At 38.0% G+C, this 19,473-nt stretch overlaps 1 protein-coding gene across 6 annotated transcripts in view; it reads right to left on the minus strand.

Annotated features, from left to right (window-relative positions):
- STOX2 (storkhead box 2) overlaps positions 1–19,473 on the minus strand; it is a 337,882-nt gene that overhangs the window by 32,372 nt on the left and 286,037 nt on the right. For all 6 annotated transcript variants that reach the window (XR_006103983.1, XR_006103982.1, XM_042467226.1 and 3 more), the window contains one exon: positions 6,317–6,469. Coding sequence is in view for 4 of the 6 variants with exons in the window: in XM_042467226.1 (XP_042323160.1) it covers positions 6,317–6,469 (153 nt within the window). In the remaining 2 variants the exon portion in view is untranslated. The remainder of the gene's footprint in view (positions 1–6,316; positions 6,470–19,473) is intronic.

Raw genomic sequence — 19,473 nt, forward strand, 5'->3', positions numbered from 1 at the left:
TACTTAACATGCCGAAAACTAAGGAGCGATGAGGCCTTAACTCAACAGGAGCCATTTTCAATCCAGCATAAAAATGTGGTAATGGTTCTTTTTTATTTCCTTCTAAAACAAAGACCTAGCAATATATTCCATGTGTTCCCACGGGCCATGCCTGGGAAAATAAGGGACCTTGTATAAAGCTCTGGCAACCTATCTGAACAAGCAGCATAGAAAGATCTCATGGCCTAGAGGAATAACAAGTGCACAATCAAATTCAGTAATCAGGATGGTTTACTTATACTCTTGAATATGCTGTATTCTAAAGTGAAGTCTCTTTTCATTATTTGTTTGTTTGAAATGCCTTTAAAACTGTTTTTAATAGAGTATGGTTTTAGTATATCACATTTTTTTCTTTTCTTTTCTTATAATTATGATTAATTATAGGTGTTTTAATTAGTGTTATAAAGCCATCTTGGGTCCCATAGTGAACATCATATAAATAAAATTTAAAAATGGTTTTTCCTCTGTGAATGGCTGCTTGTTCACACAAAACAGTCTTTGGTTCATGATAAATTGATATTTTCCAATGAGATTAAGTATGCAAGCATACATCACTTAACAAAGTACCGTAGATGTATTCCTGGATTTCTTTAACAGAAAATTTGGTACCAGCAGCAAAAATAGCATGGAAACAATAGGGATACATTCCTATACTACAACAAAGAAGAGCATTTCAATTTGTTTCAGGAAACTTTATTTAAAACTAACACATGTCTGAAATGAAAAAATCAGGCCAGGTAACCCTTGCATAAGAAAACTAAAACATTTTGAACCTTCTGGAGACCAGCTGAAGGCTTCTTCCAGAATGCATCCAAGTATGACTTTTTTTACTTTCACCAAGTTCCACAACTTTTCCTTATGATAAACTTAGTTTATGACGAAGAATGCTTACAATGTGGTGTTATACCTTATCATTTGAATACCTTATTTTTGATATAGCTATAAATAATTAGTATACCTTATTTTTATATAACTACCATGGCCCAGAAAACGAGACAGCTGGGTTAAAATAGAAAACCTCACATCGTGGCAGGACAGTTTATGCCAAGCTTATGATTTTCAAATTTTATAATTCTATCTATCTGTGTGTGTGAGAGAGAGAGGGGGGGGGAAGTTATTTTAAAACTGCTGCTCTGGATGTGTAGCCATTTTTGAATCACTTGTACAAATGGTTATTAATACTGTTAATGACTCCAGCCATAATCTAATGGTCCTGGAGTACTACAAACAGTGTTCACTAGCAGGCTTTTATTATTAGTTATTTTCCCGATGGTATAATCACCTGATAGTATAACTATCTATCAAAGTGATACGTAGGATGGAAACAAAGGACTCGCACTATGAAAAGGTTTATATAGCTATCATACACACACAGTTGTGGGAATCATAAATGCTTTCTTTTAAAGGATCCTACCCTCGTTAGTGAACAGTGACAAGGAGTCTGTAATTCACAAGAACCTGTGTGAGGGGTGAAGCAAAGGATAAAATGTCTCTGTGAGAAATAAGTACTACCCAAATCCAATGAGATCTTGATCTTTTTATCATTAATATTTGGTGATAATATTTGGAGATAAGAAAGGCAAACAGTGAACAAATTGGGGGAACTCAGTCTAGATTTGATGGTATTTCACTATGAAGTACCAATGGACAGCAGTGCTAAAATGTGGGGAAACATCATACTCAAAGTTTGTACTAGAGCGTTACTCTAGATGCTACTGTAGGGAAAGTCTATTTCTACGATTCAACAGCACAACTACACCCTACATACAATTCACCTACATACAAACTACACCCTTATGCCTTGCAGAAATATTTTGATTAAGTGGAGGCTGGATGTGTGTATGAGAGAGGGAGAGACAGTGAGAGCGCACACACAAGACAGTGAGCACAGACTCCAATTAAAGATTAATAAAGTCTGGCTCTCTTTAACTACTTTGTTTTCATTTGAGAAAGTTCTAAATTCTATTTGGGGCAGAATAGGATGTGTCAACATAAGGGGGAAAAATCATACTCACATTAAACCTGGCGTGATCTGTTAAGACAGGGGTAGGCAACCTGCGGCCCGCGGGCCGGATGCGGCCCGGCAAGGCCTTGGGACCGGCCCCAGCCTGGTCCTGCTGCCGATTGCCACCGGGGCCTTTGGAGGGCAATTGTCTATAGAAGCCTCAGAAACATGCATTTATATTAACATTTTTAAAAAATCAGCAAATTTTTTCACGTGTCCTCCATTTTTTTAAAAAAAGTGTCTTCCATTTGGAAATTTTGTCCTACATTTGTCCTGGTTTATTTATATATTTAATTTTTAAAAAAAATATTTAATTATTTATTTTTTGGCTTCGGCCCTCCAGTTGTCTGAGGGACAGCAACCCGGCCCCCGGCTCAAAAAGGTTGCCTACCCCTGTGTTAAGATAATGTATTGCCAATTCAGCAGCAAAACCACTTCTTTTAGCTTTCAATTCAGCTTAAGAAAACTTGCGGGTTACTCCAGAGCTTTCAGTGTAACCTCGGTGTTTTTGAAGTGTGGACAGCTGGATCAGGTTAGATTCAGAGTGATCCAGTTGTTCACATGTCATAAACACCCTGTGGGATGGACTGATATTGGCAGGTGTTGCCATTTTCTGCCTCCCCTTACTGATCAGTGGTGCTGGAAAGCCTCTTTGGGGCTGACATCACTGCTGCCTCGTGGTCAAGTAGCATCCTGGCAGAGCTTCTGGTGAGGTCAGAAGGAGGCACCCAGCCCTTTCTCAATGCTAGGGAATTGTGGGAACTGTAGTTTTGTAAGACATTTAGTCTTCTCTGTCAGAGAGCTTTGGTGGCACAATAAACTATGGTACAAATTTCCAGGATTCCCTAGCACTGAGCCAGGGCAGTTAAAGCAGTCTCAAACTGGATTATTTCTACAGTGTATTTTGGACCGTTATCTACTTAGCCTATAACTCAGATGCATTTGTGGAAGTAGACTAGGCCTACAAAAGTTTAAGCTACAACTTTTTTTGCTCAGTTAGTCTAAAAGGTGCTACAAGATCCATTTCCATAGGGGCAGTTAGCAAAGTTAGTCTGTCTATGGGTACTATTAACAAAAAGCTCCATTTTGTCCTTACATTTTCACCTTGCTCAAAAAATATTAAGCTCTCTGGAGCTGGTGGGTGCTAAAAAATTCAAATAAATTGAACTTTGCATGTATCATCAACATCTGTACAGAAATGGGCAAAAGAGTGCTGATCCTGTTTATACTAATTGAGAAACACTTGGATTCACTCAGGTCTGGATTCACTCAGACCTCCTCTCTGCTTCATTTCACCAAAGCATTGGTAAATCTATTAATAATTGGCTACCTAACAGATCTGAGTAGTCATTTTGTAATCTACCAATCAATATAGAAACACATACACTTAATTATAGAAACACATACACTTAACAATAAATATAGAAACACACACAATCAGCCCTTCTTATACACAGATTTTTTATACATGAATTCAAGCATCCACAGTTTGAAAATGTTCCCAAAAAGTATAAATTTCAAATATCAAATCTTGATTTTCCATTTTTTATAAGGGACACCATTTTGCTATGTCATTATGGGAGTTGAGCATCCACAGATTTTGTTATCCACGGGGGATCTTGGAACCAAACTCTAGCGTATAACAAGGGTCCACTGTACACTTAACACTTGTGCCTTTTTCAAAAAGGATCATAATTATCTCCTTTTGTACACTTGAAATTTTTTCTTCAAACTGCCATCCTAGCTTTTTGTTAGTTTTCTCTTTTCAAGATTTTAACTGGTTTTAAATCTCTAACCTCATTTCAGAAGAACTGTCATTCATTTCAGAAAAAACAGTCTTGATGGCAGGAACTCTTCCAAATTCACTACTGAGACTCACAGCATCAGGTGCCTGTCCTTCCATCAGCAACCCCTGCCCTGTAAAAACTTACCATCAACTAAGGAATGCCTGTTCTTCCCACTTTCTTTTTACCATGGAGCATTATTCTCCTTTCTTTATCATGTTTTCATACAGATCATAAGGAAAAGTCTTGATTGCTTGCTTACTATTTGTCCCTCAGTGTATCCACATTGCACAATAATAGCACCTTGATTCCACTTTACATGCCATGGCTTCATCCTATAGAATCCTGCAATTTGTAGTTTGGTGAGATGCTTAAGATCCTTTGTTACAGAACTCTAGTACTGTAGTTATTTCTAGCAGAGAATTCCAGGAATTTCATGAAACTACAAATTCCAGAATTTTCTTGGGCAGAGTCATGCATGTTTAAGTAGCACCCAACCATTATTATTGCACAGTGCAGACATACTCTCATGTGTTTTGTTTTCTTACTGATATGTTAAAGAAAGTGACTCAATCTGAATATGAGACCGTTGTTAATTTTTTTTTAAAGTCTCCTGAAAGCAGTTTACAGAACATGCCAGTATGATGAAGTATATTTCTGTCTGATAACAGCACCACATTAATTCATTTTCAAATAATACACTGAAAATGCTTTAAATTTTGAGTCTATTGGATAGTTTTATTACATTATATTGATTTTTTTCTTTAAAATTTATTTTGGCCCTTCCTTTTTATACAAAAAATTGTTATTATAATTTGTTCAATCTGCAGAATAATCTGCAATACACTCTATGCCCAAAAACAAGTGTGAACTTTATGTGCCCTCTCTACCTACTCCATCTCCAACATGGATCATTTATTTTGCAGTTTTCTGAGGACACTAGCAAAAAAATTCATAAATAAAGCCACAAGCCAACAACAAAAAATTACTCTACATGGTTACGCTGCAATCACAGGCACAATTATTTAACTACTTAGAAGAAAAAGGGCACTCCTTTTCTGTAAACCTAAAATTCTTGATAACTGATCTTACAGCATAACTAATAAAAACTACAGTTGTCCCTCCGTATTTGCTAGGGTTAGGGGAACAAGACCCCCATGAATATGGAAAAACCGCAAATAACAAAAACACTGTTTTTAGCTGAGAGGACACCTCTCTAGGAATCTCTAGGTCCTCCAGTGCAACTCTGTGGTCAATGTCCAACATACACTGACCATAGAATGGCACTGGAGTAGCTACAAATGGTCTTTCAGTGCAACTTTTAGTTAAAGTTGACCAGAGTTGCACTGGAGGACCTAGACAGTCCTAGAGGGAACATATCAATGAAATCCATGACTAATCAAATCCGCAAATATCAAATCCGCAAATATGGAGGGATGACTGTATATGCAATAAATAATAAAATAGTATAACTGATATTAGGAGTACTAGGAGAATTAAACATCAATGCTGATTTAATTTAGGATTTTAAAAAATGGACTATTTCTCTAAATGTATGTAGTTAATCAGCAGCTGCTAAAGATGAACTGCATATCACTACCATTATGCTAGCAATAGCAAGTACATTTCTATACCGCTTATCAGTGCACTTAAGCACTATCTAAGCAGTTTACAAAGTGTAAGCTAATTGCCCCCAACAATCTGTGTACTCATTTTAGCAACCTCGGAAGGATGCAAGCCTGAGTCAAGCTTGAGCCCTTTTGCTGGTATTGAACTCACAACATTATGGTTTGTGAGTGAGTGGCTGCAGTATAGTCATTTAATCACTGTGTCACAAGGGCTCCTGGTTTTATGCTACCATAAACATACAGATCATGTCTGATTCTGGAAACCAATCAGAGTCAAACTTGATTACTACTTGAATGTGAGACCATCAAGGAATACCAGGGATTTCCAGGTAGGGCTAGGAAAGAATCCTAGAAGTGATGCATAGCCAATCAGAGATGACAATACTGGGCTAAATGGAGGAATGGTCTAACCAGGAACCACAAAATAAAGTTACTGCACTCTGAAACCAATTTATATATCATGGCTCCACTATGCAGAATCTGGCATTTGTAGTTTGTTGAGGAACTTGGAATTATCTGGTATGAAGCCCCAGCACTACAGTTAGGTGAACAGACTAGAGTTATCTAGCAGAGAATTCTAAATTCCCCATGAAACTAAAAATACTAGGATTTGTTGGATGAACCCATGGGAGTTAAAGGGGCACCAAACTGCTATAAATCGGCAGTTTGGAAACAGTGTATGAGGCAGCCTGCTATGTTCCTAACATGACAAATAAATGAAAATGAGCAAATAGCCCTATAACAAAGAAAGGCACACAATCTTAAAAACAAGAACTTTGTAAAACATTCGGAAGGGTTGTTTAAAATGCCTTTACAAAAATCTGTGACAGCGGGTAGAGATACATCAGCATATATTTTACCTGGAAAACAGGTTGTAAGATGTTCCATTAGAGCTTCTTGTGTGACTTGTTTTCGTGCTGAATTCATTGCAGAGATGGCCAAACAAAGGATTTCCCCAAGTGGAATAAACTGTGACTGACTGATGGGAGACATACTGATGGGTGATACATCACCTGCAGAAAGAAAAGGGACTTTCAGGCAAGTACTTTGCTCATCTGTCACAAAGTTAGAATGACTCTATGGAGACAAAGTGGTGGTTCCATCATGATTTTACTATCTATCTATCTATCTATCTATCTATCTATCCATCCATCCATCCATCCATCTCCTTATTTATACTTTGCTTTCCCCCCAGACTGGGACTCAACGTGGGATTCATGGAAGACAGAAAATTACAATAAAAATGCATGTAGTTTAAAACATACCAAAGTTCTAACAATAGAATTAAAAGTATTTTTTTTAAAAAAAAGATTAAAAGTATAACATCACTATAAAAAGCCCTTATTTTGCTGACAATTCCCAAATCCCTGCTGAAATAGAAATGTTTTCACCTGCCATTGAAAAAAAATAGCAAAAGAGCCATCCTAACTTCTCCCAAAGAGAGAATTCCAGTCTGGCAGCAGCAACCAAGAAAGCCCTCTCCCACATTCCTACCAAACATGTCTGTGAAGGCAGTGTTCCTCCCCTGAAGAACCTCCCCTGAAGATCTTAGATCTCAGGATCATGTGGGAAAATTTGTTTTTTCAGATAACCTGGAATTGAGCTATACATATAGTAACGAACATTTTGAACAGTATCCAGAAACAGATTGGCAACCAGTAATGCTGTTCCAACAGAGAAGTTGTGTGATCCCTGTATCCAGCCCTCATCAACAATCTAGCTGCAGTTATTTGGACCAGTTGAAGTTTCCAAATACACTTCAATGGCAGCTGTGTGTATGGTGTGTTACAGCTCTGTGTACGGTGTACAGTAACTAAGGCATGTGTCAGCAGACCTGAGTCAGATGTCACAAGGAATTGGTGCAGCTGGCACACCAGCTTGAAGTGTGGAAAATCTCTCATGGCTACCACACAAAACTTAGTATCCAGCTTCAGGCTGAATCCAGGAATATTTAAATTCAGAAGAAAATTAGAAGAATCTGGAATGGCAACTGTGAAGGAATCAGATAAGATCCTCAAGTGTAAAGACACATAATTAAAGGACCAAGTCAGAATCATCTATGCCATAGTACTTCCAAACTTTTTTGATTGTTTGTGAAAGCTGGACAGTGGAGGAAGCTGATAGGAAGGGAATCAACACATTTCAACAGATACAGTATTATGGACCATTAAAAAATCCCAACAAATGGATCCTAATGCAAATCAAGCCCAAACCTTCACTGGAAGCCAAAATAACTAAACTGAAACTATCATACTGTAGAGAAATTGTGAGAGATGATAGACTCACTGGAAAAAAATGATAATGTTCAATAAAGACAAAAGCATAAGAAACTAGGAAGACAAGATTATAGATGGATTGATTCAAGAAAGGAGGCCCTGTGATTGCAAGATTTGAGCAAGATAATGAATGATCAGGACCTCTTGGAGGTCTCTCATTCATAAAGGTACAATAAGTCAAAGTCACCTTAGTCCAAAACACACTGCAAGAATAATCCAGTTTGAGACCACTTTAACTGTGCTAGTTCAATGCTAGGGAATTTGGGGAACTGTAGTTTTGTGAGACATTTAGCCTTCTCTGTCAGAGAGCTATGGTGCCACAATAAACTATAATTCCTAGGGATCCCTAGCACTGAGCCAGGGAAGTTAAAGAGGTCTCAAACTAAATTATTCCTGTAGTGTCTTTTGGGACTCTTGAAGGCAAGTAACAATAACAAAAGCAAAACTGGAGTCAATTGTTTAATTGTTTTTTACAAGGAAGCATTCTCATTTCATACAAATGATCTGTGCAACATTTATTTACATTTGCTTATCTAGGGACATACTGAGGAAAGTTTTCTTGAGTACTCAAATTTACTCATGTGTAAGTCTAGAAATTTTAGTCAGCAAACTGACACCAAAAAATCTGATTTGTCTTATCCACAGGTCAATGCATGTATTGTATTTTAATTTTTATTTTTTAAAAGACCCATAATCCCCTTCTATGAGGAGAGTGGCAAAAGACAAGAACTTAGGCCCGAAACAGACAAGCAGATGGGGACAGTTTCTGGCCACTCTGGGGCATGGTGTTTTCATCGACGCACACCCCCGAGTGCCTGGGGCTCCTATATGGGGCCACAGCAGGAGGCACCCTCGGGGCTGTGACATGTGTTTGCTGTGGCCCCAGGGTGATTGAGCTGGGAGCAGCTTCTGGCCATTCCTTCCTGCCTGTCTGTTTCACCCCTCAGTCTATCCTGGGAGCACCTAAAAGAAGCACTGACCCCTCTACTCTCTTCGATACAGATACCTCTGACCTTTTTGGATGCCTGGTTGGGATAAAGGCAGCAGCAGCAGCTATTTGGTATTTCCAAATACTGTATTAAAAGAACACCGAGAGGAATCAGACTTTGAAGGATTTTAATAAGATATTTGTGCTTGTTTGTCAGTCTTTTTGGATTAAAATCGTGCAAAGTTAAAGGCTATAATCAATGTTGATGTGGTCACCATTTTCTTTGCTTTGCCTTTTCATCCTTTTTGACATATGTTTTCTTAGTCCCATCTGTGCTTGGTCTCCTCACCCATACAAGTTGTGCACACATGATTTACTGTACTTCTCTCTTCATCCATCCAGCCTTTAGGATGAGCACAAACAGTTATGTGTGCAGGAATTTTGTAAGTTCATTGGCACTGTTTTCTTTTGCTTCTTCCGTTACATCCTGTGTTGTGTGCCTTTAAGTTTTACCCTCAATTTACAAGTGGGTCATATCAAAATCCATAATTTTGGTCCCACACCCTTCCCTTGTATGTAAGTACAGTGGACCCTGGCCTTACGCGGGGGATCCGTTACAGACCCCCCCCCCCTGCGTAAGGCGAATTCCGCCTATGCCTGAGCCCCATTCACTTGAATGGAGCTTGTGTGCGCAGTGGCATGCGCGTGCCATGGGCGTGCACCCCATTCATCTGAATGGGATGCGCTGCCCCTTGCACCCCGTAAGCTCAAAGCCGCGTATAATGTGGGAACACTCTATAAATGCGGTTGACTTATAATCGAGTACCTATAGTATTTTCAAAGAGAGAAGAGGATTCAAGTGTGGCACTGTGTAGGCCAGGGGTTATCAACCTTTTTGCCTTGTGGAGCTCTTATTTCTATAGGGGAGCCCCTAAGATGCCTAGTCTATATCTTTAAGTTTTACCCTCAATTTAGGGTAAATATATTCTTATATATATGCCTAAACACCATTAACTTGTAATGGTGTTTAGGCATATATATAAGAATATATTTGGATTCTTTAATTTCACTCAATTTTTATTTCTTTCACTTTCCTGTAGTGGCTATGGAGCACCTGTGAAGTGCACGCAGAGGCCTAAGAGCTCCTCCAGAGTACAGGTTGGGAAGCCCTAGTGTAGGCAATATCTCTGCCTGATCTTATATCAAACTCATTGCCTGTTTTTCTTTATAAAGCAAGCACAACCTTCCCCATCATTTCTCAAACAAAGCAGGAATGTTTTCGTAAAGACATATTCCACATGTGTAGGCCACCTGTTTTCCACATACTGCTCTAGACTGGATTGGAGCTACGGTGTTAATGAATATAAACACATAGGACAGGAACTACTGTACTACTGAATTGAACATATTCATTACAGTAGGCTTATGGGTATAACCTAGTGTGCTGGGCATCTAGCATAGGAGTGCCTGTGTTAGACTGCTGAAGTGAAACAATAAAGAGATTTTCTGTACTGCACTGTTGCCTTTGGTTGTGTGACTGAGTATGCACCTAATATTTTCTAGTCAAATTAAAGCATTTTGTGCTAATAAACTGCATTTTATATGTCTCTGCATACTTAGAAACTATTTTGATTTTGCCACTCTAAACACTTAACATTGGTTATAAAGTCAAAAGGAAAGTCAAATACTTGTGTTAGCCTAAACTGCTCCTGCTTCCTAAAAAGCCTATCATAATTCACTCCTTTTAATTCCTTTAAGAATTAGTAGCTCTTCTTTATCATGATAGGGCAATCCCCACTCATCTTCACTGCTGCTGCCAGAGTTAATTCTATAGGACTCTACAGATGCCTATAACCTGTCCAACGGATAATATGTGCCTCTTTCTCTAAAAGCAAAATGTATTACTAAAATTCACAAAAATAACAATAAAACAATGGCAATTCCTCTTGCTTTTACCTACAGAGGTACTAATTTGCTGTATATTATCTCAAATACCCCTTGAGACTAAGAAATTAAGCATTCATTGTGCAATTTAGGTAAACAACTTTTGAAATGTTCATGGGAGGAAAGCTTTGATTTTTCAACTTAATCATCACAATGGACATGTTTTTCAGAATTTTAAAGAAATATTTGCTATAGTCTTTGAAGGAAAAGACCAATTTCAAAAATTGCAATTTTGAACTTAAAAAGTTTGGCTTCTAAATACTACAATGCTTGGGTGGAAGTGGAAAAATCAACCATATGGCTCCCATTAACTTGTATGAATATGCTGCCTTTTGAAATTACCTTACAATACTCAAACTTACAAATGTTTATGTTCCAAATTAAAGGGTAAGCTATGAACTATGGGGAAAATACTTTTGCAACTATTTTGTTTTAAGCCCCAACAGAGTTTCCTCAACACTGCTGCTAAAAGAAAGAATCACACTGAAATTAAAATACAGACTTCTTGATGTTTTCTTACTATGTTAGGTAAGTTATCAGAAGATCTCCACTATATAGAACTTACTTGAGAAGACATGATGCTTCTAGATACCAAAAAACTCAAAACAGAACCATATTTTAATGACCAAGTTATTGTGCAACACCCTAGTGATCCTGCATCACTATCCCATTTTGTAGATGAGAAAAAGCAGATGAAGTCTACAGTACATGCAGAGTATATACAGATGGTTGTGAATCTCCACATAGACATTTATTTGCTTAATCACTTGTTTTATGAATTACTACATTAAATATTATGTACTTAAAATATATGATCTTGAGAAACTGCAACATGCACATAAGACCAAGTGTATTCCTGGAATCTGTTGTATTGAAAATATTATCCATTAGAGGTTTTGCAGGGGGTGACAATACAGTGAAGCCCTATGGGCTAGCCGTCCACGGATTAGAGCATCCGCAGATGGACCTGTCCCATTATCGCCAACAACAGTGTGTGCACGCAGTCATGCTGATGTGGCCACGCACACATTGGTGTCCACTGACTCTAATGGGACTTGACGTCCTGTGTTATTTAGTATCCGCGGGGAAGGGTGAAGCCGAACCCCCACCAATACAGAGGGCCAATTGTACCAAACTGTGTGATTCAGAGAGACCATGAAGAAGAACTTAATGATGTAACTGGGGTGAAGTGTTCCACTACTTTATGGCAAGCATGGAAAGCACATTTGGGCCTACTGATCTCCTAGGCAGTTATGCTGCACTTTGGAGCTGTTTACACTTACCCAAGTTGCAAGGTATAGGAGGAGGATTATGGTTGTTTCTCTAGTACAGTACTGGGCTTCCAAATCACTAAGAACGGACGGCAGGCTATTTCTTTTTCTTTTTTATACGTATAGGATATCCACAGACAGTTCACACTGAACAGTGGAAGATATCATTCAGGAACTCCCAGGGCTAACGAGTGATGCAAACAATAAAAGCAAAAGTTTTGAACTGCTCCTCACAGACAGCATTATTTGCAGTTAGAAATAACACTGTTCCTGGGTTTCTGTTCCTGGCTGCTAAACTTTGTACCATGAAATCATGCTGAAATTGATCTACCAGTGCCTGGCCATGAACTTGTGCTTGCTTTTGCCTCCTAGAACTTCCTTGCCTATTTGTTCCTTAGGATGCTGAATATGTACTATTCATCAGCTTTGGATTGTCATCTGGGCAGTGATTGGGGGAGAGGAGGACGATAAAGAAGGATAGCCATGTCCACTCTTAGCTGTCCTATTTCATTTTGATTGTTTAAATTGTTTTAATAGTTTAACTATTGTAACTGTTATTGTGTTTTATTATTATGTAATGGTGGTGGCTGTAAGGGAACAGTATACTGTGACTACTGCTTATATTTTGTATTTTTATTCTATATTGTAATATTGTTAATTGTTTTATTGTTTCTGTTGTAATCCGCCTTAATTCCTCCGGGAAAAGGCAGAATATAAATAAATTCTCCTCCTCCTCCTCAACAGCTTTATGTTTCTTCCCGGTATAACTAGATTTTCACCTTGGCACTTCTTTTGACTCTCTTTCTAGATTCTCTCTTTCTGTCTGTCTACCTAGGAGGAAGGCCCTCACAAGCCCTTGACCTAAACAGAAAACTCAGTAGCAAAATATAAACAGATTGGTTGAGATTTTGTTGTTGTTCAGCTGTTGTTTTTTGTCTACTGTAAAAAAGCTGTACACTGCAAATGACTGAAACAGGATTGTGTTGATTAAAACTTTTGATATGGCCATGTTGTAAAATATCTTCTTTTATAAGTCTAGCAATAACAACAATACTGATGCTAATAATAATAACAAGAATAACTACCACCACTCTCACTAAAATATCCTGTCTATGAAGGAACGAGCAAAGTCACCTGAGTATTCCTTGTGTAAGAAAACCCTATGAAATTCATGGGGTTGGCACATACACATACACTGGTGCCTCGGGATACGAAATGATCGGGTTACGAAATTTCCGGGATACGAAAAAGTTGGATTGGAAAAAACTGTTTCGGGTTACGAAATATTTTTCGGGTTACGAAATTCATTTCGGCGTGAAATTCAAATGCTGCAAAGTGCAGCTATAGGCTTTCCAGTGCTAACGGAAAGCCTTTTCGGGTTACGAAATTTTCGGGTTACGAAAGGAATGGCGGAACGAATTAATTTCGTAACCCGAGGTAGCAGTGTATAGATAAGGCTTAATAAACAATTGTGCTCAAAGTTTATGTTAATTTATCAATAAATGTTTTACAATACCCTGATGTTTGGCTATCAGTACCAGAAAATGTATTCTTATGTAGATTTTAATTGCTTCCTAACTGTAATTGGTGCATCCTATCTGGAGGGGGGAAATTGAAACAGTCTAAGAAAGTAATTTATGAAATCCCCCAAGAGATATTTTGAGTTAAATTTATGTTAAAAAGCATGAACAGTTCAGCAACTCTGACTAAAGACCTTGCCAATTGATTTTAACTGATAATAAACAGATCAATTTATTTTTCAGTTCTTCTGCAAACAATTCATCAGAAAGTTTAAATGGTTTATGACCAAACTCAAAATGTTCATGTTTGAAGAAACTAGGTCTTTTAAAGCTTTTTCAAATCTAATCACTTTTTAAAAAATTCAATCTACTTATGTCATCTTCCAAGGATTCTATTTGATCTCCATACTGCATATTTTCCCTTTTGCAATTCTCTTGATTTTTAAAATAAAACAAACCCAATTCTGATTAAAAGCCTTTTCAGTATCTCAAATAGCAACCCAGCTATGATGAGATCTCACACTATGATGGCAACAGAATATTATGATTTCTGTGTGTCTCCATGTGTGCATTTCCACAGACAGAGTGGAAATATAATTATTATGAGTGGAATCTGTGCCAACATGTTATGGTGTGGACTGCTTTTCTGAAACCTGTCCCCTTACAGGTTATTCTACTGCAGCACTACTGAAGGTGATGTGGTCCCTGGACCTGTGTCGGTCCTGAACTATCGACTATCAGTCCGTAGAGTTTCCAAGACAGACAGAAACTGTTGTCATCCATGGACATACATAACAGTGCCCGTTCCAGGAACATGGGGGGAAATGCTTGGAAAGCACTGCTCATGTCTATTCCCCACTGTTTTCCCATCCATCCCATCCCACTCACAAATACTTGGCTAGAATTTGAGGCCATGGAGCATGGTCAGATTTCACTAGGTAAGTTATTCTTTTCTTTTCTTTTTAAAAAATACTTCTGAAAACACTGGGAATTCTCTTCTTGGTATCTCCCCTCTTGTGCATTTTTCTGACACTCAGAAAATGAAGTTCACTATTAGTTTATATGGTGTGAACAGGAGGGCACATATCAAATGGGCTTCCATACCACAGGGAGAACTGATAAATATGATAATAGTCTGACAAAAAAGTTCTAACTGTTTTAAAGGGGGGGATAGATAATAATAATAATAATAATAATAATAATTATTATTATTATTATTATTATTATTATTATTATTATTTATAGTCCACTTTTCCAGAGTAGATCAAAGTGGGTTACAACAAAGCAAAAGATATACAAAACAAAATACAAAACATACAATATAAACATCATAAAAACAGCTCATTACGTTTAAAAACACTATAAAAATTCAGCAGCATAAAAAACCAGAAAAAACAGACTAGCTGAATAATAATAATAATAATAATAATAATAATAATAATAATAATTTTTATTTATAGACCATTGTACAACAGGGGAGAACAGCATGAAATCAGGACACATGGGGGAAAGCTTGTTGGAAGAGAAAGGTCTTTAATTCCTTCCTATAGAGATCAAGAGAGATGACGGAGCGGAGCTCATCGGGAAGGGAGTTCCAGAGCTGTGGGGCAGAGATGGAAAACGCCCTTTGTGCAGTCAAGGTGTATTTTGACTTAGGAACCCTTAACAAATGCTTCCTGGCCGATCTGAGAGTGCAGGGTGGATTATATGGGGAGAGGCGGTCCTCCAAGTACCCTGGGCCCAAGCCATTTAGGGCTTTATAGGTCATAACCAACACCTTGTATTGTGCCCGGAAGCGAATAGGCAACCAATGTAGCTCTTGCAGGATAGGTGTTATATGGCTGGTCCTGGAGCATCCAGTGACCAACCTTGCTGCCATATTCTGTACTAATTGAAGCTTCCGGGTATGGTACAAGGGTTGCCCCATGTAGAGCGCATTACAGAAATCCAACCAAGAGGTTACCAGAGCATGTACCACCCACAGTCTTGTGGGGAATTAAGTTTGATCATATATATATATATATATTTTTTTTTTTGGTCTCCCTAGCATGAGTAACCCAAAAGAATAGTACAAAGCAGGCTACTCTTTTCTGTTTCCCAAACAACTTTCTTTATAAACTTCACTGCTTCAAGAGGTAGTATCTCTTACAGACCATGAAATTTTGAATTGTGACACTATCTGAATAGGCGCTTGAATAGTGCAGTAATAGCCGCTAACAGAAATGATAGAAAGGGGAAAAAATCTGGCTCATGATGTGAACAATCATCTATAATATCTCCTCTACTAGAGGATGAAAGATGCACATTCTTATAACATAGCTCAATAAGAAGATGTTGATCTTCTTGGTATGAAGAAAACAAAGGTCATCACATGGATTGAATAAATAAAATATAATAGATAACATTTGGGTTTTTAAAAACAAAGTAATTGTCAAATATTTTCAACATAAACATAAATCCAGTGCATCTAACAATTATTTACAAACCCACAAAATATCAATGTCATAGACAATGTTTTGTGATGCTCTTACTTTTTAAAGAATGCATGCAAATCACAGGACTATAACAAACTATAAGCTAATTTATTTTCTTCAAAAATCAGAATGTATCAATGCACTCTTTTCCCCCCTTTATATCATGGAGTAGATAACATGTGTAAAGCTCTCCCATTTAAAAAATGGGCAAAAACTTCCCCAAATGGCAAGTTGCTACTCCTACAAGAGTGATTTACCTCTTAACATTCCCCAATCCACAATCACAATATCGAATACTGCCCCAAAATCAGCTGGAAAACCTGGAAGTTGAAACCAGAAGTAAGCTTCCAATAATTTCCAGATGCTACTCTGGGCTTATTTTCAGCTGAAAATGGGGTATTGTGGCCTAGCAAGGGTTGGTGGTGGCAGATATTACTCCCACAATTGGCTGCAATCTCTGGACCATCTGAAGCTCCAGTGAGACAACCCAACCATTAACAATGCCATTAACTCAACATGGCTAAATCCAATATTTATCTTACCTAGAGTAAACCCAATTAAGTGAATAGGATTTGTTAGCCACAATCAAATGAAATCCCATTGATTTCAACCAATCTCATCTGCCTAGAACTAATCTTGGGTTTAACTCATAACTTCTAGAAAGGGGGGGGGGACAACTTGTTTGTAATATTACGCCATTCTAGGATTATAAAACAACCAACAGTGCAGGCACAAATTACACAATACACTAAAAGAGCCTTTTTTATCCTCTTGTAGATATTGTTCCATGCTTTGGAAAAAAAAATACAATACAGAGGTAAAAATACAGTGTAAAGGCATATGTCAGATTAATGTAGAAGTATAGTTTTACACTCTCTCTCAGCCTCAGAGTCAGGCAATGGCAAACTCCCTTTGAAGAAACTTGCCAAGAAAACTCCATGATAGGCTTGCCTTAAGATTGCTGTAAATAAAAAATGACTTGAAGGCACACAACAACAACAACAATTTTACAATGGATATACCTTGCCTTCACATTAGACTACAGGCAGGAACTCACTACATGTAAATTGATTACATTTAAATTGACCGCACTACAGTGCCTAGGTAAGCAGAGTAGATATTAACTCATCAACCAGGACTGCTAAAAACAAATCTCTTTAAGTTCACTGAAAAGGGCTTTAAAATTGTGTTTTCCCATTCATTAGCTTGCTGTAAAATAAGTAGTATGCTCAACACTTCTAGAACAGTAAGATTATCGACATTTTGCTTCTCCTGATGATGGGAAAAATACTCCTCTGCAATGCTTCAGGATTCTGCAGCATCGTTTTCTGCTTGGCGCATACAGAAGGCCTGGATAACCTCACTTCTCACTATGATACCCAGAATCCTTTGTAAACTGAAATTAGTAATTGATCTGGGCTATGCTATACAACACTATTCCAGGTTTTTCAGAGTGTTGAGTGCTTCATTCTTTGCTTCTGCAACTCAGCTTTTGGAAAAATGCCTAGTTGTACTTTGTATATGAAACCAAATAGCTGACATGGCAGAAAGAGCTCACTGCAGACATCATCATCACTGACTGGTTACAAATCTAAACCTCCACCACCCCAAACAAAGCTAAAATAAAAGGACTCTTAGATCTTGCTGAAAACCTAAGGTCTGAAATGACAGTACCTACACATAAACCAGAGAGAAAATTCACTTGCTAACCCTTCTATACCCAGATTCCTAACTGCTAAAAGCAACTGCCAAAAACATGAACAGCACAGAATTCTGTGAATCAAAACTGCTGTTAAAGTCAGTTTGCTAAGGATTCAGAATAGATGAACAGGCCATTGCAGGCTCACTTCTCATCCTCCTATTCACTTTGTAATGCATGCACCACAGAGAAAGCCTTGAAACCATTTAAGTTGGCAGAAAACATCAAACAGCTTCAGAGATGGAGAGCCAGTGAAAGTGCTGCTCCTCTTGCTCCTGACAAAGCAAGTAGCGTTCAGAATGAGGTCACTGTGTGAGGTTACTCTGAATGTGAGATTTGTATTTGCTTGGCTAGAGCCTGCTAAATATTGGGAACTGGGGGGGTGGGGAGAGTAAATGCAGGCCGGGGCTTATAAGAAGCTGGACTGCAGCCATGAAAACATATTTTCTGTTCTGCGTAAGGGGGTTTGGGAGAATACAATACTGAACAGTTGGAAAACACACGTTCAGAGTCTGCAGATGCACAGAACAGTACATGGATACAGACGGTGGTTAGGGAAAACTATTTAGCAAGTAACAGCCAACAGTTATATGTAGCCAATGTGGCCACAGAACTGAATATTTCTCAGAATCATCAGCTCACACTGCACCTTGAAGAGTGTATGATTTTCATATTCATCAGTTTCCTGCTATCATTCTATACAAACCCTTCTGCACTACAGAAACTGGATTTATATCTTAGGGTTTAAAACACAGTTGGTTTTCCCCTCATGTAGTCTTTGTCCACAATGAGATACTAAAGTCCATATTATTAACCAGGAGGGAAGGAATCACAAGATTAAATTATTTTAAAGGAAAGAAGAATGTTAGAAAAGAAGTCCCTTTTAAGAAACAAGGAAAAGGAAATATCACAAAGCAATTTTTGTTGTTTTGTTTGCTTTCTTGTATTTAACTAATCTTTGCTTTCATGCAGTCACTGAAAGATACAGCCTTGAGAACACACTTGCCAAGTAAGTCCAAATGAAAACAGTGGGTTTGCTTAAATATTGGTAGTACAGTACTGCAAATCTCAGAAATCTCAGGTTTAAAAGATGGTACATCTTAGAAGCTAAGCAGATACCAGGGGTTGTGGGTTATATTTCGGAGGAAGGCACTGGTAAAAACCACTTCAGTATTCCTTGCTTAAGAAAACCCTATGAAATTCATGGGGCTGCTGTAATTTGACAAGTGATTTCAAGGCACATATGCACATACCCAACAAATCTGCCACAAAACAACACCAAGTCTATGATGTGCTAATGAACCACCAGAGGGAGCATTCCTTGTAGCCAAGATCTTTGAATGGGAATGTATAGCTGCTGCTCTTAGGAAATATTTAATTCTGTGCTTACTTGCTAGAAATTCTCGAAGATTTTGGAGTAACACAAGAAACATAGAGGTGGAATATATCCTATCTGCTTTACCTAGAGTTATTTCTAATCACTGACAGGATGTTCAGGAAAACATTTCTGAAGAAAGCCAAGCCTGTACTATATCCACGATTCTATCCAAAAAGAGAGAAGGTAACAGATACATGTATTTATACTTATGTATAAGCCTAGAAATTATAGTCCTCAAACCTTTGAGTTGATTTATCTTTGGGTCGATGTAAGTACTGCATTTTATCCAAAAAAAGAAAGAAAGAAAGAAAGAAAGAAGGGAACTATTCCCTTCTCTGGGTAGAGTGGCAAAAAGCAAGTGCTTAGTTCATCCCAGGAGCAACTAAAAGAAGCACCGACTCTCTGCTCTCTCTAAAGCAGCAACATTCCGGACCTTTTTGTTTTTTGAATGCCAGAAAAGGCAGGAAAATGGCGACGTTGGCAACTCTTTGGTTCTTCTTGCAAAGGAGTGCCAAGAGGAATCGGGA

The sequence above is a fragment of the Sceloporus undulatus genome, chromosome 5 (assembly GCF_019175285.1).
Source record: "Sceloporus undulatus isolate JIND9_A2432 ecotype Alabama chromosome 5, SceUnd_v1.1, whole genome shotgun sequence".
Classification (NCBI taxonomy): domain Eukaryota; kingdom Metazoa; phylum Chordata; class Lepidosauria; order Squamata; family Phrynosomatidae; genus Sceloporus; species Sceloporus undulatus.